This window comes from Agrilus planipennis, unplaced genomic scaffold (assembly GCF_000699045.2).
Source record: "Agrilus planipennis isolate EAB-ADULT unplaced genomic scaffold, Apla_2.0 scaffold177, whole genome shotgun sequence".
In the NCBI taxonomy this organism is placed as follows: domain Eukaryota; kingdom Metazoa; phylum Arthropoda; class Insecta; order Coleoptera; family Buprestidae; genus Agrilus; species Agrilus planipennis.
In genome coordinates this window covers 639,096-664,780 of record NW_020438926.1, presented here as the reverse complement: position 1 = coordinate 664,780, position 25,685 = coordinate 639,096, and the positions used below count along the sequence as shown (strand labels likewise).

Below are 25,685 nucleotides of genomic sequence, written 5' to 3'. Positions count from 1 at the left end.
AAAGCAATGCTATTCACGTTATTTACAACAACAACCTGTTTATTTTCACAAAATAATCTGGATCCTTCTAAGGGAAAGACTCGGCATTTCCAACATTCATCTTTCTACGGTGATTACAATAATGAAATTGTTAAGTCAGTATCATATTTTTCTTTTCTTTTTTATGAATGATGCTACTTCAATTGAAAATGTTTTAATTATGTACCAGTAAGTAATACGACAACTTTGTTCAGAAATGTTTCACATTCTACGATAATGGTTAAACAAAAGCATAGAAGGTGGAGAGGTGTAAAAGGGAAGGGGTCATAGCCGTAATAGCAGACTCCACTTCGATTCGATAGCGTCGTTAAACCTCAACACCCTCCTCCAGCCCAATGACAACTCTAAAGAAATAACAACAAGAACTAATTCGTACATCTGCCTACGACATACAGAAACAACTAGGGAGTTAAAAATTTGGTTATGCTGATATAAGAAACACCGATTTAAAAAAATATATTAAAAATATTTTTCAGTAGATCCCTGTCAATGGACTATCTGAAAAAGGCACGATTTCCTAATGCATAGTTGTTTTTTTCCGTCAGCCTGGTTATTATATATACTACATCTCGATCATTATTTTATTATAATTGCTATTTGCTGATAATAATTATTCTTCAAGTTCATCTGGGAATGCTCTACCAGTCTTTTCTTTGTTGTCATCTAACATATCTAATAACTGCGACAGTTAAAAATAAATAAATAATTCATACATCATTATAGAACAGCGTATAATTCTTTTTTTTTGTCAAAACAATGTAACGGTTTCAAAAATATTCATGGTCTTAACTGTTTTGTTTTATCGGAATTTATTAGTTTTATGGACGTATTACACACACACACACACACATACATATTAAAAGAATATTACGGTGAGAATAAGATTATTGTATGTTATAGTAACCCTTTTTTTTTTTTTTTTAATTACAATAACTCAAATAACTAGCATAAGCTATTATCGTAAGCTACACAGATAAACTTGGAGAACTTATATTTGCTTTCAGTAACTATTAACATAACATTTTAATAAACAATATTAAAATGTTTCTATCTACAGTATCGTTTTCCTGTTTCCTTTTTTCTGTATATGTTACCGTAAAATAACAAAATTTACATGACACGCATCCACATTCGAAATACTCCTTATTTTTTTTGGAAACCGGAAAAACATTTTAGAAACGAGAATTTCTGACCAGGGCACACAAATAACATACGATCTCAAAGGATAATTTGTCGATAATTAAATTATCAACAAAATTAAAAACGAAATTCAATGAATTAACGAAAGATAGACCAACCATTCTTAAAACAGCAAATTCAGTCGGTATTTCATATCTGTAAAGTTAGTCAATTGCGAAGGAACTTTTCGAATAATCTTTTTATATCTTAAATAATTTGACGATCTAGAAACGGCGCAACATTTAGTGAATACTTTCTCACGAAGGCACCTCAGAAAAAAAAACGGAGAAATAAACTTTAAAAAAACAATAAGAATCTAATAAATTGCACAAAATTACATAAATATAAATACAAAATAAATAATGCGGTGTCTTCGTCAACGCACGCGATTTTTTTACGGCTTATTTCTATTATCAAAAATCTTGGTACTTAAAAACCTCATTAACGGCTTTCAATTTTACTATTAACTCATGGAATGTCCGTAACACTTACAACGCGATTTATTTAGTCAATATTATTCGTTTGACAGGATAATAAATAAATAATTACAATAAAATGCTGCAATCACAATGACGGTAAAAACAAACAAGCAAGAATGCGAGTAGCTAATAGTGGCTAATTAAGGAAGAAAAGTAATAAAAGGTAGACCAAAATGGCGAAGCGTGACGGCGACTGTAACACGTTTTTAATTCTTTTTCTATTCTCTTTTTTATATAATAAATAAACTATAAAATAAAAAATCAGATTTGTATAGGAGACCGCCACGATTTGCAAACCATCATTACAGAAAATAAAATACATATGTGACAGCACTGTTTATCACAAGGTAAAACAAATATTAACAAAGTTAACTAATCGTAATAAGTAATAATGCTACGACGTGTTATCGACATGAGACAACGAAGGTAATTTAATAACAAGAAGTTCAATGGAAGTCACGATTAACAATATGACGATGCGTTCTTTTGATTTTTATTCGTTACAATTACTGTCAACAGTCTGTCTGAGCACGAAGAATTTTTCAAATACCTACACGCTTAACTATTGTTGTAAGACTATCATCGAAAAATAAAACGACTAATTCTTTTATTACTCTAAACTACGCGCCACATTCGGGCTACGGAAGATCGTAATAGTCCGACGTTTTCACTGACACGTTTTCGTACTGGCACTTTTTCGCTATTTACTTCTGAACAAGACTAAAACTAGGAAAAACCGTTTAAAAAACGAAAATTTGCTACCCTCATCAAAGGATATAGACAGTTCGTCGTATATTACAATTAACACCGTTGTGGAAAAAAATAACAACATAACGAACTTGTAAAATTAATCAAAGAACAAACATGAATCAATCGATCAGAAAAAGAATATATACATATACACACATACATATATGTATGCGTCGTGCGACTAGACACGTGTCTCACTCGACTAACGTAAATTTATATGTAAACGCAGACTCGTTCCTTTTATACAGCGCGAAAAATTGTCAGTCGAGTTTTACACATACTTAAAACAACATATGTAATAGCGAATTAAACAAAAACAAAAAAAAAGAATAGGCACCAGACAAAAAAGTTACAGTGAAAGAAAGTGTTCGCTCAATTAACTTATTAGTTAGATAACTATTTAAGGTAGGAACAGAAAATTGAAAACCCAAAAGTGAGCCGAAACAATTAAAGAAACATTAGATATGCCATTACATCTTCTAAAAATAAATAAGTATATAATATAATAAGTTTAACTACAACTGTATAACAACGATATTAAATTTTACTAAACATCAAACAGAAAATTCCGATGGATTCGTGTTTCTATAATTAATCCATAAAAAGACGGGCGTGTTATAATGCAATAAACGAAAAGATTTTTTGGCAGACATAATTTTATATATATACATATATAAAAGGAGGAGATCAAATTAAATTTAGCAGTACATAATTTCAATTAAACAATTCTTTTTTTTACGGACGTTTACGCAAGTATCATGGAATTGATGTACGTTTTTTTTTGGGTTTTCTAGATTCCGTTATTAGCAAACCTATATATGTGGTGCACATATATTTTCTTTTATAAAGGGCCTACTACTTAGGAGCGGGGTAGGTCTGATAAGGTTCTTCAGGACTAGCCGCGTTCGAAGTGTGTTCAGATTCGGCAACAGGCATGGCCTGGATTATTTGAGGATAGTACTGATACGGAGGTGAAATGTAAGATCCTGTACCGATGTGCATAGTCCCCATTTGGGTTGTTAACTAAAAAAGAAAGTCCCCCAGGTTTCTTTACATTTTTAACTTAAACTTACGAGTTGATGCATACACTTTTTTGATTTTTAACAGGCGCATATATCAGTAGATTTATTTATTTAAAAGAAAAAAGAAATACCTGAGGAATCATGTGATTATATGCAGGTTCGGGAGACGATAACATAACCGACATGCCCCTGGGAGGTTGACCGTCACCCTTATAAGCAGCGCTAAGATGACTTGCCGCAGCTAAATTGTATCCATCCTCTACTGTCTGAAGAGGAGGTGCAGACATAACATACTGTGGAACCCAGGGTGCACTTGGCATGGCATAGGCCGACACCTAAGGGAGAAATGCGTAATTTACGTACATCGTTTACATAGTATTCATAATAAAATTAATAAAAAATCTCTAATTTACCTGACCGTAATGCCTTCCGTAATTAGAAATTGCGGCTGCAGGCATCATGTGCTGTGCAGTAACTCCGTTCTGTGCAAGGGCGTTAGGATCATAGGCAACTTGCTGAATTGCGTCAGACCCATCCCTCCAGATCCTCGCGTTTTCATTGTTCTTGTACTGATTCTTTTTCTTGTTGCCGCCATCTGCAAACTTCACCAGCAAAGGTTCTTTGCAACCTTGGATCACATGACCGTTAAAGGTTTGAATTATTTGTTCACACTTCTCTTTAGATTCCATCCTGGCAAAGCCAACGCCTTTCGACGTGCCTGAGCCATCACGTAAAATCCTTGTCGATATAACTTGTCCATATTTCGATAACATTGACTCCAAATCGGTCTCCTTGAAATTTGTTGGTAAGTTGGCTATGTACAGATTGGTGGGATCTTGCTCTTGTTGCTGAAGATAAAATTTACTAAATTAAACAATGTGGTTCTGTAGGTTCACAACATATTAATCTGCACAAATTTATATGTTTGTATTTGTATTCATGCATACCATGCACGATATAAACTGACTGTTTTTATAAAACAAACGTTTTTACAATGAACCGACGCAACGACAGTTCTTTCAATTTATCCAACATTTGTTAATTTAATAATTAGTCCCATCACAATATCATGTATTTGGATGCATTAAAATTATAAATAATTACACAGTTTTAATACAATTACAAGCCAACCAATTATCTCCGTCACTTTAAAATATATACAAACAATAAATGTACTCGTTTAATAAATAAATTAAAACCTACACCTACACCGTGTGCATTGTGTCAAACTCGCGACCCGCAATAATTTTTGCGGCCCGGCCAATATATTAATAAAAAAAGGTTATTCGGAATTCGCTAAAGGTTTTTTAATTCTATTCTTTTTTGTTATTGAAGTGAAACTTCTTTACGCATTGTAGGGTAAGTCGATTTGCTATATAACGAAATCATGCAAAGGATGTCTCGTAGTGGGGATCGCTTGAGCCGTGAGCGCCCTTCGATGCAACGTTCGTTACAGACAACTCCGGCATGTATAGTGTAAAATTTAAATTCACAATGTACAAATAATACCACTAAACCAAATTCCTTAACGCCTATCTCGGTATGCTTTTGTGTGTTTGAGGAAGTTTCACTTCAGTAGCGTGTTGTATAATTACACGTTGTGTTTTTTTTATTAAATGAAATGCGTACACTTATTACCAGACTTTTTAACAGATTAAAAAAGTTGATGAAATGCTCAACTGTTACATAATTAAGTGTACTTTGTTGTTAAACGAATATTGTTTTTTTTTTTTGCGGCTGAGTTAAACCTTGTTTGTTTAGTCTAAGGAAGCCTTTGAGTTTGACACCCCTGGTGTACGACATGCAAACGAGAAATAACAGAAAATGCAAATCATAAATATTTACACGATACTTAAAGACATTTTACAAATAAAAATACTAGCAAGTGTACTTACGAAAAGTTTTACTATAAACAGGAAAAAAATAATAAAGATAGAAATTAAAGAGGTGTGGGGAACAATAATCCGCCCTTATAATTAATTGTGATATACGGACAATGTCGTATGTACCAATTCTTTATCAATATTAGCTTACCATATATATGCAGATCATAAAAACGCATGCTTGCAACTACCTAATGTTTCTACCTAATTTCCAAACTAGAACCGTAAAATGATTAATTTTTTTATCCTCTACTACTATATTAACACTGTTTCTGCTTTTATTCAGGCGTTAAAAAAAAAATTAGTTAAAACAATCGAGATACACCAATTAGATACAATAGCGCATCCACCATCGAAAATAACAATCGTAAGGTAAGGGTAGGGTTAAAAAGCTATCTCGTTTGAACTTTTAATTTAAATGTTTAACATTTATGGCTCCCAATTTTCCAATTGATACAAATTAAATAATATTCCTACCCTGCGCTGTCTAAAAACACTAACAATAACAAATAAGTACCTTTCAATGACCTTCTCTTACAATTCGCTGAATTGTTGAACACTAACATAACTATTTTAATTTATTAAAATATGTATTTTATATGCATATTACATATTATTATTATTTTATTAATAAATTAAGATTACATGTGCGTCATCAACCTAATCTGCACGAAGGAATCCGATCGATAGTGACTGAACTTCACGTTTGTTTATCATCGTTTACAGTCAAGTAGAGTTAACATTTGTCATGATCAAGTGATATGCTTGAGGCATACGTTCCAGCGTATTTGCCTTTTGTAATGGTGGATTGAGAAACGTAAAACTCATGCAAATTAAAACTAAAAACGTACCACATATACATTTTAAATCCTACACTTCCGAACAAATACTGTACTTAAATTTATTCTAATTTAACTTTCATTTTAAAGGAAAACACAAGCACTTGAATAAAAGCAAAAACACAAGTAAAGCTATTTATTACTTGCATGCAAACGTACAGTGTGCTGTCTACGGGTAAACCAAATACCCACTTTGGCCATCTGAGCCTGAATGTTTTTGGCAACCAGTGCTTTCACTGCACCCTCCGCCGCTGCTGGCGAGTCGAAATCAACAAAGCCATATCCTAAAAACAATAACAAGAAGTTTCAAGCACGAGCGATTATTTTTTATAAATTAGTGACCTCGTCTTACCTTTACATTTATTGGTATTTTTGTCTAAAATGGCTTTAGTCGAAATAATTGTACCAAATCTGCAAAAAAAAAAAAACGATAAAGAAGAAATAAACACGAGATGACAAAGGATTATACGCATTAGCCCTAATCAGTTTTAAATACACAGCAACATTCTCAACAGCTATTTAGATGTTTTCGATGTCCAGGCTAATAAAGTAAAGCGACAATGTTAAATATTTTTAATGAGAACAATAAAACATTATATTACTCACTGGGAGCATAAATTAACAAGGTCCTTATCTGTGGTGGAGGGAGTGAGGCCACGGATATAAAGATTGGTCTTAGATAGTTGTTCGCCACCGCCGCTACCACTGGCCGATGAGGGTAAACTGGAGTGTGAATTTGAGTGGGATGAACTGTTTTGGGTTTGAGATGGCATGTTGTTGCCCAAAGAGGTAGAAGCGGTGCCACTCTGACTGCCTGCGTGACTACTAGAACTACTCGTGTTACTTGGTGATGCTGCTGTTGGCACTCGATGATTTCCGTACTAAAAGAGGGCAAATTAAAGTATCACTTATTTTATAAATTAGGCAACCAACTACACTCTGGCATTAGATGATCAGTTTTATATCATTTTCTTGAATTTCTATATTTCTAGTTGAACCCGTTCAAATTTAGATGAATAGGTATCGTTACCGATGGTGCACAGCTCTGAAATTATAACCTAGCTCAAGGTTTTGGTGCATGTGCTTTACTTATGCCAATGGGGGAACACTTCCCACCACTACCTAACTTAAATCCTTGGTGCGCTTCACACATGTGAATCAAAGATACCCCTAATTACCACAAGTTACTTTTGAAGAAATCGACATTTGTTTCGATCACTTCAAGAATCGCATTGATACTAATAATAATAAAAATAAGTGGGCAAAACGAACGTCGGTTTTTCAAAGGTTCATACTTCGAGTAATTGAAGATCAATCCGTTTTTTTTTTAATAATTTACTTACAGCGGTGTCCTTTATTATCCTTCTATTCTTTTTATTAAAATATTATCGAGACGCGATCTAAATGTACAAAATAAAAACGAATACTCACACTAGAATTGGTATTTGAGGGAGTGTTGTAGTTGGCGTTTGAGGTAGCTGCGGCGACAGCGGGTGAATATATGTTAAGTTGGGCTTGCGCAGCAGGTGGGTAACGTTGGTAATAAGACCCTGTAGCGGGATGACCACCCCACTGGCCGCGAAAGCTGGTCTGGTGTTGAGTGGCCATCGGGGGCTTTACGCCACCCGTTGCCGCCGACGACGGAGAGCGGGATGAAAGTTGGTTGTGGTTATTGCTGCTACTAACGCTGATACTCCTTCCCCCGTTATTGTAATGACAATTGTGGGAACAGCTCTCAGGATTGCTTGTTGTAGTAGTACCGCTGCTGTCCTTCAACAAATTAAAAATGAGTAATTTAACATTTACCGAATTATGGTTTTACAAATTGTAAATACCGTTACTTGCAATTATATATATATATATATAAGCTAACATAAGCATTCCGAAAGCGCTATCTGCTCACAATATTTTAAAACGGCAATTTTTTGACTATCGGTTGATCCTAACAGGTTAGCTTTAGAAGATTTTTAAAATAACTTCTATTCGATATATTCACTAAAAGGTCGACTAATAGAATCTAATCTAGCTGGTCAACTCTCCTCTCTTTCCCTCTACAAGTAGAAAGAGGGTGAGCGAAAAAGATGCCCACCAACACGTCTGATTTTCGGCCAGCGTTGGCGTAAGAAATTTCTCCAGACCTACAGAATTTAATGCCGGCCTAGGAAAGGGCGGGGGGTTTTCATAGTGTATGTATGTATAATTTCATTTTTGTGCCAAATGAATTCTTATTGTTTAAACGTTACTTCCACTTTTTAAATACTTTTGAATAACTAAAGAAAAAAGTCTCCCTTTTTTGCGTCAAATTAACTTTTCTTTTGTTTAAACATCCTTATTTCGCCATAAGTATCCAGAAAAATATGAAGACATTTCAGTAAAAAAACAGTGAATAAAAAGAAGTTCTTCTAGCAATGCTAACTTTTGCTGGTTGGCTTCTTGCCGGAAGAAACATTTTAATACGGAAGATGAGCTTTCGAGGTCTTATTGTTAAAGTCCATTAACCAGCATCACACAAGCAGGTAAGCAAATTTCTTCGTAGGTTATATGTAGAAAGATACAGTACGAGTGGAGCGTGACCGTAGTCGGACAGCGACCTCGCTTAACCCAGATTCTGAGGTGCAATCTACCGGACGTGGCATTGAAACGCATTCCTTCACGACTGTCAGCAATCGGGTGCCTCCACATTCCAAGTAAATTAGCGATGAGGAAGCGTGTAATGCTACCCATTCGTCCATCCATCGACTACATACATACAAATGTGGGTATGGTTACGGAACCCAATCTCTCATCGTTCTCATTCACAAAATTTGACGCATCCAAGATTCTTTACTATTCGTTAAACACATTTGAAAAATTAAATAAATTCTAAATTACTGAACTTTTACTAAAATGATTATGATAAGTTTTCAAACCTCAGGAATCCCAAATTTTAGTTTTATCTTAACTAATATTATAAATGGGAATGTGAGTTTACTAGCCTTAGCTACTCAACCAATCATCATGAAATTTTGTACATACAATGTCAGGGGCACTATTATTAATACTATTTCCGTGATAGAAAAATTAGTTTTATGTGTTAGTCGATAATCTTTGACGCGTATTTAGGACATCAACGTTTCATTTCGTGGCTAATTCTAAATTTGCAAGACTTCGAATGACCTTGGAAGGTCGTTATACTGAAAGTAGGTGCTGTCATTATAGAGGTACCTTCACATTCACATAACTTGCATACAGGTATACATAAATACTGCACAAGTCCATGTTATATTATTTTACAGCATATACACATGTCGACAGCTTACAACGATGCGTAGACCAGATAATTCTACATGCATAATATGAATTTTTGAAATAACAGTAACGTAAGTATGTAGCTATAAACAAAACACCACCTCTCTCGTTAGATGAAGCCAACTACACTAGATATACAAGTACTATGTACTATGAGTTGCAAAAGGAATAAGAATTATTTATGTAAACACCATCTTTAAAACACTCCACTAATTAGATATGTCTGTATACCTATTGACTGTTGGCTGGGTACCTTATTTATGAATCATCTTAAATCTTACCTTTCACAAAAACTTGATGTTGGAATTTTATATCCTACAGAGTCATCGTAATCCTCCAACTTACCTGAAACAACAATCAATGGTAAATTGAAAATATTGAATTCAAAAATGATGAATTTAGAAACCGAATTAAATATTTTAGCAAACACTAAATTCTATTTTTTTAACTTACTATTAGGTACCTACCTAAAAAACTAACGATAATAATATTTGGGGCTAATATAACGAACGTAATTGCAGATCGAAATAAAACTTAAAAATAAATATAAATTATAATTTGCTATTATTTATGTCAGACTCTTAACAAATAATTCACTACCTTCAATCCAAAAACGGCAACAGATACGTAAAATTCCGTAAAGACGACCGACTTAACTTTTTAAAGATTAGGGTTTAGTAGAATTTCATTCGACTTTATTAAGCGATATAAAAGATACGTATCTTTTATACGTACAGGCGAATGAAAATAGTAGAAATTGAGTTTTTGTCTTATAACTGAAATTACTGCAACTGGGATAGATGATATTCTACCTAGTTGACATTAAAGCATGTAATGATGCACATGAAAACAGACATTGTAATAATATAGCTACTATAATAGACAATTCAGTCATTACATGCATATCTACGAACATACCAAAAATACTGGGCTTACAAATAACTTTCCAAAAGTAAAAAGTTTAATAAAAATTCCCGATTTCACTTTCCAATGAGATTGCAATTGATTAGTAAAATCTTATTTAAAACAACAAAATGTGTGGTAATTATCTATATGTTTTAAAATAAGAACCGCTATCTCGAAGTCCTTATCTTGGCAAACAAAACTTAATGTTATCAAATTTTTAGCAATAAAATGCATGTACATGTGTTACGGATATGGCTGGATCAGCGTTCTCGGAAAGACCTAGAGGTAGGTAGATACTCAATCAATCTTTTCCTAATCTAAAATACCTACAAATTGTGTCTCCTCCCTTACGACTTTTGACATGACTAATGTATACGGAATAATACAGGGACGGAGCATAAAGTGTGCTTATAGACGAGGGGAGTGAAGCTTCTTAAAGGAGGGAGAATGGGTAGTGCTCATACACTTGTTCCTAGAGTTCATTGGCTGGGCTACGCGGCCCTCCCCTGCTTAGTTACAATGAATTCAAATGCAGCTCCAGTAGCCAATAAAATTTAGGCACAAGACCCCCTAAAACCTTTTCAGACTACGCCCCTAACTCCTTGACAACAATTTAACGACTAATAACCAAGAAAATATGAGAAATCCTGCCGAGTCTCACCTGATTTTGTACAGAAATTGATGGAAAATAAACACTGACAAAAAATAGCCCTTAATAAATTCAAGAAATATGCACACACCAACGATATAACACACTCGACAAACAGGCAAAGGCAATATTATTGAGAAACAACACCAAGAAGAGCATCCAAGTTACAGCGAACTAAAATTGCATGCACAAATCACATGTTTCACACAAAGGTTATAATACGACTGACCGCAGACAGAGACAGAAAACGAAATAACAATGAAAAGTAGTGTGCGCCCGCGTCGCCGCCAGTTAACTGGTCAATCAGAAAGCGGCCAATCAGCTGTGTAACTTTTAATTAGACAAATGAGCATGTACAGTGCTACATGCAATTATTGAAACTTTGAAATTTATCACACGTAGGTAGAATACTACCTATTTTATTACTTATCGAAATTACCTTTTCGAACAACAATCTGCGTGTGCTAAAAATTGCAAAAATATAAAAACGAGATAGGATGTACCCAACATAAGATATTCCCAATGTAGGAACGTACCACAGATAGTAGCAGTAGATACTTTTGTTTATTTTAAAATAATTAGGTTTGTCTATTTAAATTATTATTAATGGGTGCGTGATATATAATTGGATGTTAATCGAACTGAAGTGGGTTACGATGGCCAGTATGACAACAGAATGTGAGGAATGTTTGTCATAGTGCACTAGCACCTGGCAGCCTGACACAGACGGTTGCTGATGAAGTTGCGATCGTATTCAAGTACACATATGTATAGGTATCTACATATTATAATACTTAGTTAACATTTAGGAGACGATAGGTCATCTGAAGACAAATCGACATCATGCATTGCAAAAATATTACAATTAATTTACACAAATGAAAAAATATTTATATCTTTTCCTTTTAGTATGTAGATATTTCTATATTGAAGATATATATATATATATATATACACATTAATATTAAGAGTGCCCAGATAAAAATTTTATGTGAACCATACAGTGTGATATAATAGATACTAACTAATCATAAGATCCTGGTAAGGGTGTCCAAACCAACTTCAGAAATATGCACACGCCTTTTATGAATTTTACCCTCCGATGATGGCAATGACACGGCACGGGCGCACGAGTTCACAAACCGAAACCGAATTGTTATCATCACAAACACGACGTTAGACGATAATCGCAACTTAAGGAATCATGACTGCAACTACCAGAAAGAAATAACAAAAACCAAGACAAAGCTATTAACTAAACAGAAAATGATTCAGCTGCATGGCGAGTTGTAAAGCTTCCACCCAACACCAACCTGAAACGATAACTAAAATCGCGAAAGCCGGCACTACGTCAGAGACTTCCGGCTTCTAGGGGCGGTCCTCTGTCTGCCCAGTTCGATTTCCGATATGTTCTACACGTTACACCCACGCCAAGAGAACATGTGCCTTAAGGCAATGAAGATGTAATGACAAACAGGGATAGAGTCATTATTATTATTCTATAACATTTAACAACGATTAGTACCTAATCACATGTAATCTGATAATCTCGTCATGTAATCAATAGAATTACTGTATGTTTTTTTACATACAAACACCAAATACAAAAGTTGTATTAAACTAATATACTGCTTGGAGGCATATCTATAAAGTTAATTTATAATTATAATTAGCTAATACCTACTTAGACATTTTAAATTACTGTATCTTAAAAAGTTTGGAAAATTGGAAATTAGCCTAATGTCAGCATACACCTATCGCCTATAAGTTCAGCATGCTAGTTATTACAATTTATTGTTATAATAGGTAACTGTACAGGTATTAATAATTCATCTCACAAAAATGGAAGTATGATTTAAATTTAACGGAAAATTGTTTTGAAGGTAATATCAACGTTACTTTTAATAATCACTATTCAGCTAAAGAAAAATGAATCTCTTGTAAATTGCACTTACAATTAGAAAAGTTTAATACAATATGTAATGATGAAATTAGTGAACACCATTAACAACGATTTAAATTTAAAGAACGGAAAAACCGTAAAGGTCAATGAACTTACTTAAGATGTACATACATATGTATGCATATTTGTACATATATAAAATATGCTAGACATACCATTATTTTGCAGTTAATTTTTCGGTTTTCCATACGTACGGCCATATTAACTTTTATCACAGACAGTTGTTGCACTGATAAATTAAATTGTATGGGGATTACTAACATGTGAATTATAATTGTATATATGCGTGTAAAAGAGTGATGAAGAGAAGATAAGGGGTGTGTCTCTAAGTATTAAATGTCATGGGTCTCATGGCCCACATCGTTAATGTCATACCGCGGCACTGAAATAATCAGCCGCTGCCTAAAGCCCGAGGTCACCATAGCCTGTAGGCTCACCGACGGACAACGTATTATTGTTGTTACACTACAATTTTACGGTTTTTTAATGCGCCACTCCCCTCACTAAAAAACGGACACCATCTTGCTGGGTTCGAAAGCGTTCGCGAATTTGCCGACAGAGGGTCAACACACGTATTGCGCACTGTTGCCACGTCCGCAATTTAGTTATTATAAGGTATAAAAGGACAATTTTTTAGAAAACATTTTTTTTTTCGTAATTTTCATTTCACAATATAGCCTAGAGAAACGCGAAAAAACTTTAAAAAATTATACTTGTACGTATGCAATTACAATGGCTTGAACGATATGAGGAATTAACTCTTATTAACGTACACGTTTCCCGACTTCGCAACACTGTAGAACCCTTTACAGCAACCGCACCACAAATGACGACTAGTAAGGACAGGTCTGGAATTAAGTAAATTCAAGTTTTTGATTGGATTGTATCTTCTGAATTGACAAAATTATTTAGATAAAAGAAATTATGTTAGAAAAAAAAATGTTCCTATATCTTTCAATTTCACATTAAATAAATTATTTATGGTTTCAACAGGTTTTTTATTTACTCTTATTATAATACTGTATTCCCGCATTTACTTAATGCCTGTTTCAATTTTTGTCAACTTCTTCTTTTATTTTATTTGGCAAATTTTTAATCTGGGTAAATATCTATTTGAAATAACTTATTATCACTTATACTTTAATTCAGATTTGACGATTTTCGCGAAGTTCACAGCAAAGCGGTGGACAAATCATATAAATCATTGTTGTATAGAATGATCGTCGGTCAATGAAATTTGGGTTAAAATTCTGGAGCCAACTTGGCTAGACAGAAAAGATCCATCTTAATGGAGCTCTCTTCTTGACTATTGATTTTTGAAAACAGTCGCATGCGTAGCTACATTTTTACGACTAATCATTTTTACTTCTGCAATTATAGTTTAACTAAAGAGAATATTGATACTCTAGAAGTTAATGTGATAAGTATCATAATTGATTACAATAATCCAATCGAAAGTAGGTATTAACGATTAATTAACTTCTGATTTTATGAAAATACGACATGGTATAGGAAAATTCGTGAAAATACCTGCGATCATTCTTTCAAACAAATAAAATTTAAAGCTTTTGATTAGTATTACGCTTTGTTCAAAAGATTTTGAGAGCTCAGTTAGTTTAGGACAGCATTCAGATAAGCAGGTGCTTAATATTTTCAGATAGATGTGATTGGAAACACATATTCTACACATTCACTAAGTTATGCATTTCCGCTCGTGCGATATAAAAAAAAACAAGTCGTGAAATGGGTCTGGACTCTGTACGTTGCATCACTGATACGACCCTTAACGTCCACACGAATAACTTCCCAGTATGATAGAGTAATTTTCATGAAAATCAAAAATTTAAGCACATTTAATCATAATTTTATTATTATTTTTTGTTAATGTTACAAAAAACTATAAATGTATTTTATCTAATACCGAATAAAATTATCTGATTTATTTCAAGATATCGAGTTATATAAGAACCAATTAGATATTTTTCTAAAATTTGCAGAATTTACTAATTTTCAGTCTTTTCGTTTAAAAAAAACAATTCAACCGAATTCTTTTCAGAAAAAAAAATGACCAGGCACACCTGTGCGTGTGTCGTGATATATGCTCACTAAATTTCAAAATATGTTGAAAACCGCGATTTTTATGATCGGACCTATTACAATAAGTTCGCTATATACCTACTGAAAAGTTTGAAAATACCGACACTGAAACGTATAATTTTTATGTTAAGTACCTTACCTACAGTAACCAACTAGGTTGGTACCCACCGATCAAAATGTTTTTTTAATTTAAAATATGGTTTTAATGGTAACCTATATTTCTTTATTAAAAATAATTAATGTTATTTAGCAAAAAAACAATAACAGCGAATCGAAAATTGGTGAAACATAACATTTTCCAATTTGAATACAATAAACATTTAAATAATGCTTTGATGGAGAGGTATTCAATATCGATTTTATTTTTTAACATAAAAGTATAACTTTAATTTTATAAGGTTACAATATAAATTACAGATATCAAATTGAACGTAGTAAATATTAGAGGCAGTACTTCAAGGAAATATTTAAGAATCAGCCATTTTTTTTATTTATTTGATACTTCTTCAGGCCCGTGACCTTTCATACAATTGTAGCTATTTTCTATTTTTAATTATTTTAGTTCATATGCCAGTCATTATAAAATACAATATAAATACCCACCAACCAACCCATTTCCAGTTTTCATAAAAAGTACAGTGTTTGATTGGAATAAGTAGGTATCATAACAAAGTAAAATATGTTTTTTTATTTGTATAATCGTAAATTGTCTGTTCGCATAGTTTTGCTAGTTTATTAATTAATTGCAGATGATATGTTTATGTACGTGATTTATTGATATTTTATTTTTTATTGTGACTAGGATTCGACATTTCGGGACCGCGCCCTAAAATAAATAGTGAATTTTTATTGCAATATTTAATTGTATATCACCAATAATACTTTTACAGACATATTAAAAAGGCGTTTTACTGTCACAAAATGAAATAGATTTTTACCCGATTTATTAATAATTACCAATTGCATATGAATCTGATTATTGCATAATTTATACAACTTACCTAAACTGTTAAAGTAGCCCACAACTTGGTGTACATTTGCTGCTAAGGCACTTATTTTACATTTATATAAAAAAACACCCAATGACCTGTCACGGCTTTGTTAAGCATATAAGCTATAATACAAATACGGGAATTCCGAGATTATCAGCACCACACCACCCGAATGTTGACAGGTGTCAATTTCTTTTTACTGATTCACTATTAATAGTTTACGATAGCGACACTACTAACATTAAAGTTTGTATTTAAATTTGGTGCATTTGGCCCTTTAGTTTCATTAATACTTGACCACAATCGATTAAAGACTGCACACTGGTAGTCAAAATGGTCAAAACAAATACGTGTTAATATTTTTTTTTAAATTTATTTATTTATTTACTGTACAAAATTCCGAATATTGCATGAATGTGGCTCTGGAATGTAAACATGTGCACCGAAACTGTCGAAACACAAACTCTAGAGCACTGTTTAATTATTAATGTCTTATCGAAATTTCGAATGATTATTTTTATATTTTCAAGGTCGCTTTTTATAATATAATTATAATGTTTGATTTTTTTAAGTCTTTTCATAAGGAATCTAATCTCTATGAATCTCGGTATATAACATAGGTATACAAAATGTAACAATAAAATTAAAATAGAAGGCGCTGTGATCGCTATGAATCAGGATCACCATTTGACCTAGAAAAATATTGATTTATTTAGCCTGTTTCTTTGTGAGTATTGTCTTTTTTACCGTAATCTCATGATCCTAACATTTTAAGTTTGTCGGACTGTATGTTAATTTTAAACTATATAAAATTATTGTGGGTTATTGGCAGGATTAACATTGAACTTATAAATAGGCATATTTTTAAGAAAACACTTCATTTTATCGACCTGAAACAGAACACGTGCATTAATTAGGACTCGGGTTGCCTGGATGTCTACACGTGATCGGACTGTTCATCTAAAAATTTAAAAACACGGTCAAACCGTACAGAAGACACTTCCAATGTTATACTAAGAAAATAATTCATATAAATAACTTATCTATGATCGTATTACAAATTATCATGCATAGATAATAGTTATCATGGATTACGGGAATAAATGTATGATAAATCAATTATAATCGTTAAGCATGGTTTAGCATCTATGTTCAGCAACAATACCCACAATAGTAAACAACGGTCAGTTTTTAGTAGTATTTTAAAATGGAAGAAACAGGAACTTCGGAACAGCATCAATTAAAGAAACCTCAATTTGGAACTAGATACTTAATTAACGAAGAAAATGTTTACGAACATAATGCTTGGTATGTTAAGTATTTTTAACATACCATATTACAAAAAAGTGTATTTTGAAAATACATTTTAATAAAACAATGTAACTTGCAGGGATGATGTGGCATGGAATGAAGAACAAGATGAAGAAGCTAAAAAGAAGGTGGCAGTAAACAGCAAGGTTACACTATCTGTAACAGAAATTGAAAAGTATGAAACAGAAGCTTCCAAATTTTGGGATATTTTTTATAACATACACTCAAACAGATTTTTTAAAGATAGACAATGGTTATTTACAGAGTTTCCGGAATTAAATTTAAAAAATACAGGTAGTTCACAGCCTCTTATATTTGAAATAGGATGTGGAGTAGGAAATACAATGATTCCTATCCTACAATATTGTGAAAATCAAAACGTTTTTATTTATGGATGTGACTTTTCTAAAAATGCAATAGAAATATTGAAACTGCATCCTAGATATAATGAAGATAGATGTAGCGGATTTGTCCTCGATGTAACTAATGAAGCTTGGGATGTTCCATTTGAAAAAAACAGTATTGATATCATTATTTTAGTGTTTGTCCTATCAGCCATAATGCCAGAAAAGTAAGTTATAATATAAAAAAATATATAAGTATAAAGTATAGAAGTATATTTCAGATTTGACCATATTATCAAACAGATTTATTCATATTTAAAACCTGGAGGAACCTTGGTGTTTAGAGATTATGGACGTTTTGATTTAGCTCAAATAAGATTCAAACTTGGTAAATGTTTGTCAGACAATTTTTATGTAAGAGGAGATGGCACAAGAGTATACTTTTTCACACAAGGTTTGATATTTATTTTTAATATAGGTAAATTATAATCATCCAGTGTTATAATTTTTTCTTTAGAAGAAATTAGAAATCTGTTTTTGAGTGCTGGCTTTTCAGAAGAAGATAACAGGATAGATAGGAGGTTGCAAGTTAACAGAGGGAAAAAGTTGAAAATGTATCGTATTTGGGTACAGGGAAAGTACAAAAAACCTAGCTAACACATGTATTGCAAGTAAAAGAAAATGCATATTTCACATACATGGGTATACTTCTTTTTCAACATTTCTCTACTAATCAATTAGCAATGTCTGCTAATTACACTTTATTTATACATTAAATACAGATACCATCAAATTAGGAATTTAAAAACTAGTAGTACTTCTTGATAAATCACAACAAAGTATAACATAAATCTGTATGTAGTGTATAGTACACATATTTAAACATGTTATAGAAATATAATTTACTGCTTTCATTAGATTTTTACTAATTTCGAGTATAAAAAATAAAAATTTATGTATGTATCTCAAAGAAAAGGGCTTTGCCCATTGATTTTTTTTTAATAAATAAAAGGTGTAATTATGTTAATACCAATGCTGATAAAAATAGTTTATACCGGTTGGTAGTCCCTCAAATCCTTTCCTTTTAAGAAGTACTTAAAATTAAAGAATCAATTATGCACTGCAATAAGTTATCTTATAGGATTTATTATAATTATTTAAACAAAACAATCCTCAATAAGTGATAATTTAACACGAAAACTCTTATACGTACATTTAAACAAAGTACGGTTTAAAACGGAGACATTAGCAAAATAAATAAGACATTTTAAAATGTCTATAAATATTACAACATTATAACTAATCATACGCGAATGCAGCAAGTAAGAAAATGTTATATTTCCTAAGACCAAATGAAGGAACAAAAATATGACACTTGTAAAAATAAAAAACGAAACGAAATGTGAAAATGAAAAGCATTTGATAAATAATTATTAAAACAGTAAATTCCAAACAAAGCATTATTTTTCTCGTCGTAAGTTAAACGCTAACCGACGATAACTGACGATGATGATAAACGTTTCATGTGGAATTTTGAGATTTAGTGTTTTACTTACGATTAGTTCAATTCTACAGAACTTAATTTGATTTTCTTATATTTCAAAATCAAATTAAAATTATAGATTACTTCCTGACGACTTTTAATTTTTGTTTAAATGTGTTATCTAATAAGCAATAATCAACTCAAACAATTAACCCAAGTGTAGGAAAATTAATATTCAAAATAACAATTTACTTGTTCAGAAAAGTAAAATTGCTTTGTTTGATAAAGAACTAATTAATGACAGTCTTGGAGTAATTAATACATGCATGTCAAAATAATAGTAAAAAGATAATTTAATACGAAATTGTTTAGGTACATTGCACACAGGTGGAAGTCTTTTCTATACTTCTTTTAAATGTTTGTCATTACAAACGTAAATAATAATTAAAATATGTTTTATAAATTAAAGCAAAAAGAATTACACGGTACACGTTCACCTCGGATGATGATTTTCGGATACTAAAATCTTTTGTGTATAAAATGTAAGCACACTTTCACATACGAACCTGTATTGACTCTAAAAAGAATGAATACTGTCATATTTACTATCAATTTTTCAGGGACAAAATAATTTAATTATAAAGCAGATCAAGTCCAAACAGCATAAAAAATAAACTACTTACAGCATTTTGGATCATCATGGCGCGTTGTTTGCGCATTATTTGAACAATGTCAAGGGGATAGACGGGCTCGCCCATTTCGATAAGGCACATAGCGGTCTCCATAAGTACTAGCACCCCCGTACGACCGATTCCTGCGCTACAATGCACTATCATAGGTCCTCCGTCTGTGTCCCGCGTTTCGCGTACACGCTGCGTAAAACCAAGAAATTGTTCAGGCGATTCGGGCACGCCGTGGTCAGGCCATGCTACGTATTGCATGTGTTTTATTTTTCTCTCCCTGTCGTTCTTCAATAAAATATATACATTAAAATTGTTATGTTGTTACAAAAATGTGAATTAAAGTCTACCTTAACATCATGCAGAAGAAAATCTCGAAAAACGAAGCTACGTGAGTCGTCAGTTTCCTCTACGAGGCATTTAACGGTTACGTTGGTTAGTGTCAATTCCTCTCCCAAACTCGGCCAATATTTGTGACATTTGACTCGTCCCCTTTCGACGACCGTTGTTAACATTACGATTAAATTACTTTCTTCTTCGAGTACCATCTGCCAGAAGTCTTCGGTTGTAGATGGAAGCGGGCCTTGCGTTGCTACATACTTGTTAATTACATCCGAACCCGATATATGCATATTAACATAATTTGCATTTATGTAGTCACCACCTGGAGAATGCTTTAAAACGACACGCGTAACGTCATCTAAAGAAGATCCATAATGAGATATCACTTCCGTCTGCATATTTTACATTCAGTTGAGGCAACATTAAGTTTTATATTTTATCTACCATTAACTTTTCTTCATATTATTATTTATCGTGATATGAACTTGTTTAAAAAATGCAGTAGTTACTACAGTAAAAAAGACTTACACGGCAAAATATCCCTATATCTGTTCTTATTAATGTTTTTCGGTTTAACGGCCTCGTCGCACATGAGATCGGGATGTTTCCTGTACATGATCTCATATTGTGTAATCAATGCTCCGTTAGCTAGTCCGTCTTCTAAAAGAAGCATGCTTTGTTCCAGTGCATTACTGGGCGATGGGGTCCTTAGGACGTCACCTACCGGAACGTAATGGTAAGGAGGCTCCTCATACTCGTCACCAGAATAGATTGGGCTCGGTTTCACTACCAAAACTAACTTGCCTAAAGTTAAAACTATATTATCTTACATACCACCTAATAGAACGTTTTTTTTTTTGTAAATTTTACGTACCTTCATTAGTCCTTCTTGCTTTTTGTATATACTGAACGACGGTCTGATGAAGCCCATGCGTAACATCGTGCCCATTTATCTGAACGATTTGATCACCCTCTGATAAACGAGGGGCACATTTGTCTGCTGGAGTACCGGGTGCTACGCGAGACACTTGAATCGGAACATCCACTGTCGCACCACCTGTACAGATTTATTAAACTTGGATGACTGTAGGTAACATATGTTGAAACTGTTTTCATAAACTTCAAAAAATAAACCAAATAAAGTTTCAATAATAACTATGCCATTATTGGTGTTGGTTTTTAATTAAGTGTTTATTAATGTGTTGTCATTGTCCATAATATTCTTTCGCCGTACAAAAGCTTGTACAGGTTAAAAAATGATGATCATTTACCGTGGACAATACAACAAATTGTTTTAGAAACCTTGTTTGCTTTATTTTCTGAAGTGTATTTATAAAAAATATACTAAACATAATGTTAACTTATAATAACAATTTAAAAATATTCTACAACCTATTCATTTATATAGTTATATTGCACCGATCTATGATAAAAATATCATTATTATTTAAGGCAAGTAAATGTCAGCGTCATAAAAGTACATTTTGAACGAAATATTTTTGTACTTTTTTTGGTTTTCTAACAAATAGTTTATCATGAACTTTGAATAAAAAAAAACGATATATTAAACACAAAAAACTACTTAAAAACAATAGTTACAAAATTCTGGGCTCTAATTGTTAAACTGTTTGCAAAGAAACACCTTGTAAATTATACACAGGTTGCAGCATATCCAAAAATCAAAAACTACAGAAATGGCATGTAATGAGATCATAGAGTCTTTTTTATACCAAACTACTCTAAATTAATTCCAAAGTCAATCAAAAAGCGTATAAAAATAAAATTATTAAAGCTTAGAATATGTACATTATGTACACATTTATAATTCTAAAGGAGAGTTACCTGACCGAGATTTTCTGAAATCACTATTTCCATGATTGACTGAAAGACAACCTGAACATTGGCAGTGTCAGTAGCAGTTGTAAAATGTGGAAAAAGTACTTTTCTAGAATTTCCATTTCTTAAAACAAATTTATGTTGTATAAACAGTGCTCCTCTATCCACATCCCTATCAGGACCTTAAAGTGCAATTTCTTCTGAATTTATATTTATACATATACAAATTAGAATAATTATAATTTGCTCTTACCGTTATAATCTGAAAAATAAAGTCGCAGGTGTCGGTTGGAATACAAAATTTTTTCCCTAAATAGATCAAATTTATTCATAAGCAGTATAAAAGAGGCATCCCTAAAAAAAGGATTATTAACAATTTGTCCAAACAAATTTAGACTCTCTTCCAATCTATTCACCGAAGGATCTTCCTAAAAACAAAAGCCAACCAAGGGATATAATAAATAATTAAATATGCAATCTAGCATACCAATAACGTCATATCATAGCCACTTAGAGATACTACAAATATAACAGTACGAACATCATNTCTTTCGCCGTACAAAAGCTTGTACAGGTTAAAAAATGATGATCATTTACCGTGGACAATACAACAAATTGTTTTAGAAACCTTGTTTGCTTTATTTTCTGAAGTGTATTTATAAAAAATATACTAAACATAATGTTAACTTATAATAACAATTTAAAAATATTCATTACCTTTAACATTGAAACCGTATTTTCCTTCTTCATCTGGAAATAGTGTTATCATTACCAGTCCATCTTCGACGACTTGTGAAGTTGGTGATGCACTATATGGAGGAGTTTCATACAGTTCATTTGTTGTAGGAGAGGGGAGCTCTTCATCTGCGTAACTAATAACCCTACCAGCTAAACTGGGAGAGAATGGACCCTCCAACGTACGTTCCAAGAAACCTCCGTCGCTTTAGAATAATAAAAAGTGAATAGTAAGTAAAGACTGTTTTGTCTATAAAGTTTGTAAAGTATACTCATCAGATATCCTGCAATCGTCTTCCCATGCCTTTCGGGGTTCTTTCGCTCCTAACGATGTCACTTTGTTGTCGTAAGGCCTTGGAGGTCGACTGGGAGCGGTTAATATTTTCCCTCTTTCCTCTAAAGCAGGAGGTGGAACTGACTGTCGAAACTGCAAAAAGCAAAAAACTAATGATAAAAGGAAAAAATTATACACACGTTTACACATAATATATGAGATCTAAAGTATTAAGAGAAAAATTAAATTACCAGTTTGCTTGGAGACCGTACGAATTTCCGTTCCAATTTTCCACGTTGTTTAACTTCGGAAACGGTCTGAAATTCGGTCCGACCAGAATATCGGAATTTTGAACCTAGCGATAGCGGGAATTTCCGTCGTACTTTGGGGGAATGCAGTCTGAAGAATGTGTGATGTTCCACACATGCTTTCCATAACGTTTTAGACGAACGATATGTGTCCATATTGAAACCCAAAAGGGTATCGTACGATTCGGACTACAAAATAAAATTGAACAATATCCATATCTACTGTTAAATTCAACTTACTCACCGGCTCTCGGCGCAGTTGTATGAAAAACATTTTTCTTTTAAATGATATCTTCATTATTTTCGACCAGGAAAACGCACTAACTCTTATATTATTTTGAAAGACAACTAAACCTATTGACGTTACCCCAAGCTGAATATCTCTGTTCATGTTATCCTATAAAAGGAAATACTAATTTATGAACAAGAAAGTTTTGTAGTAAAGTATTAGTAACCGACTTTTGCCTTATGAAGTTCCACTCCATACATGTCAATTCTTTTTGCATGATCCAGAAAATTGAATTCAGCATCTGCGGGCAATTGTCCTCTAGAAATATCAAATTAATTAAGAAATGAAAATCTTTTCTTTATCTACATTCTTGTATTCCTGTACTGGTAAAAATACAACGTGCAGTTATACAACACGCTACTGAAGTGAAACTTCTTCATAGATACAAACATACCGAGATAGGGGTTAAGGAATTGGTTTAATAGTATTATTTGTACACTATGAATTTAAATTTTACACTATACATGCCGGAGTTGCCTGTAATGAACGCTGCATTGAAGCGCGCTCACGGCTCAAGCGATCCCCACTACGAGACATCCGTTGCATAATTTCGTTACATAGCAACTCGCATGAAACGAAGTTACCCTACCGTGCGTAAAGAAGTTTCACTTCAAAAATGTTGCTATATGTTAATTTGTTAAACGTTTCATATGCACCCCCTCCCTGCTCCTAAATAAGGTGGCCATTATTAGTGGTGCTAAAAAGTATAGCATAATAGGCAACATGTAAAATTTTGTCAGGGAGATGCTCAAGTTTATTTGAAGGAAACAAAAAATATCTGACTTTTTTCACCTCCAGCAAAATTTCATTAATACAGCTTGTTAGATGCTACAAATAATTCTGAATAAAAGGTAAATAGTATCTGGTATTTTTAATTTTACATTTTATTACCCCCTAAGCTACTTAATACAAACTGATACAAAGAACATTCATATTTTTACTCTCATGAAAAAGACAAAATTCTGTTGAAACATTTGTACTGTTTAATAAATAAATTTTTACTGCTTTTTTTTTAGACTATCACTATCACTGATGTGTGTATATAAGATGAATAACGTATATTTTAAATTACCTGTGTAACTTGTGAAGCTCGGCTATTTTCTTTTCCATTTCTTCTGTTTGCATTGGTATAAGTTGAAGATTTGATAGATAATTTGGTCCATGCTCATCAGAATGATAATCTCCTAATTCCGCTTTAACAATAATACAAGAACCTGTGTAATTAAAAAATAATAATTAAAATTTCAAACTTACATTGAACTGTATAGCTAGCCAATAAGCAAGCAGTGCTTGATGACAAGTGCAGTCGTCCTTCCAAGATATCTTTACGAACTTGTAAATAGAACTGGTATCTTGTGTATTCTTCTTTTAACTTACTTGGGTCAGACACATAGAATTTAACACGAAAGTATAAAGGATATTCACAATTCCCAAGTTGCTTTTTTATCGTTTTAGAAGGATCTAACCATTGCTACAAAGTAATAACAATACAAAGTAATTGAGGTAAATAAAATAAAAACTGAACATACCATACATTCAGGTTTGTTATTCGATGGTGAACATCCTGCATCTGAATACTGTAATCCAAAATAATCTTTTTCAATCAGTTCCAAGTGTTGATAAACTTGTTCAAGTAAAACAGATCCTTTTGCCTTTTTCTCTATGTGAAAGGTGTGATCTGTATCATCAAGAAACATAACAGTCACCTTCAGACCTTTAAGTTTCCGTTCACGTAAGGCAGCCAGCTCTAATGCATGAACGTTGTAAGTACCACTCGAACCAGTTAAAGCCCGCCTAGACAGACTTTCGATCATTGTTTTTGTTGCCTAGTATCATTACGGCAATTCTAAATAATAAAACAAAACTATTATTTTCGCTTTAATAATGAAGGCACCTAACCTCATCTTTAAATTAAAACTGATATACATATTAACCAACCGTGAAAAAGCTTTTGAATAAAATGTGCTACTATTATATTTATCTCCGGTAGAAAAAAA

General features: G+C 32.7%; 4 protein-coding genes across 17 annotated transcripts; 1 reads left to right on the top strand and 3 right to left on the bottom strand.

The window, feature by feature from the left end:
* Positions 1–930: 930 nt before the first annotated feature.
* On the bottom strand, positions 931–16,596 carry LOC108740685 (protein alan shepard). 9 transcript variants are annotated; one of them, XM_025974049.1, is made up of 9 exons: positions 16,096–16,189; positions 9,761–9,824; positions 7,623–7,956; positions 6,798–7,072; positions 6,544–6,602; positions 6,339–6,475; positions 3,883–4,317; positions 3,601–3,804; positions 931–3,470 (listed from the first exon to the last, which is right to left on the bottom strand). In XM_025974049.1, the coding sequence occupies exons 3-9, from the start codon at positions 7,797–7,799 to the stop codon at positions 3,303–3,305; spliced, it is 1,455 nt and encodes a 484-aa protein (XP_025829834.1). In that variant the 5' UTR covers positions 7,800–7,956; positions 9,761–9,824; positions 16,096–16,189; the 3' UTR covers positions 931–3,302. The 9 variants fall into 9 exon arrangements, with proteins under 9 accessions (XP_025829834.1, XP_018330606.1, XP_018330608.1 ...); XM_018475104.2 differs by lacking the exon at positions 16,096–16,189 and adding an exon at positions 12,060–12,350; XM_018475106.2 differs by lacking the exon at positions 16,096–16,189 and adding an exon at positions 11,047–11,257 and having other exon boundaries at positions 7,623–7,961.
* Positions 16,597–17,109: 513 nt separating this feature from the next.
* LOC108740688 (methyltransferase-like protein) lies at positions 17,110–18,716 on the top strand. The gene is made up of 4 exons (XM_018475113.1): positions 17,110–17,394; positions 17,477–17,968; positions 18,023–18,195; positions 18,259–18,716. Exons 1-4 carry the CDS (start codon positions 17,294–17,296, stop codon positions 18,396–18,398), a joined length of 906 nt encoding a protein of 301 aa, XP_018330615.1. The 5' UTR covers positions 17,110–17,293; the 3' UTR covers positions 18,399–18,716.
* LOC108740683 (tyrosine-protein phosphatase non-receptor type 4) lies at positions 17,472–25,502 on the bottom strand. Of its 3 annotated transcripts, none has more exons than XM_018475099.2 (13): positions 25,218–25,502; positions 24,943–25,159; positions 24,761–24,881; positions 23,859–23,946; positions 23,644–23,796; positions 23,343–23,588; positions 23,090–23,244; positions 22,800–23,023; positions 21,121–21,303; positions 20,775–21,050; positions 20,255–20,604; positions 19,908–20,192; positions 17,472–17,553 (listed from the first exon to the last, which is right to left on the bottom strand). In XM_018475099.2, exons 1-13 carry the CDS (start codon positions 25,500–25,502, stop codon positions 17,545–17,547), a joined length of 2,592 nt encoding a protein of 863 aa, XP_018330601.1. In that variant the 3' UTR covers positions 17,472–17,544. The 3 variants fall into 3 exon arrangements, with proteins under 3 accessions (XP_018330601.1, XP_025829831.1, XP_018330602.1); XM_025974046.1 differs by lacking the exon at positions 17,472–17,553 and adding an exon at positions 19,565–19,801; XM_018475100.1 differs by lacking the exon at positions 17,472–17,553 and adding an exon at positions 19,565–19,801 and having other exon boundaries at positions 25,223–25,356.
* Positions 21,794–22,628, bottom strand: LOC108740690 (guanine nucleotide-binding protein G(o) subunit alpha-like). 4 transcript variants are annotated; one of them, XR_001938389.1, is made up of 3 exons: positions 22,570–22,628; positions 22,336–22,510; positions 21,794–22,279 (listed from the first exon to the last, which is right to left on the bottom strand). XR_001938389.1 is itself a non-coding variant. In XM_018475116.1 (3 exons), the coding sequence occupies exons 1-3, from the start codon at positions 22,579–22,581 to the stop codon at positions 22,266–22,268; spliced, it is 204 nt and encodes a 67-aa protein (XP_018330618.1). In that variant the 5' UTR covers positions 22,582–22,622; the 3' UTR covers positions 21,794–22,265. The 4 variants fall into 4 exon arrangements, 2 of the variants coding, with proteins under 2 accessions (XP_018330618.1, XP_018330617.1); XR_001938388.1 differs by having other exon boundaries at positions 21,794–22,264; XM_018475116.1 differs by having other exon boundaries at positions 21,794–22,282; positions 22,570–22,622.
* Positions 25,503–25,685: the final 183 nt, after the last annotated feature.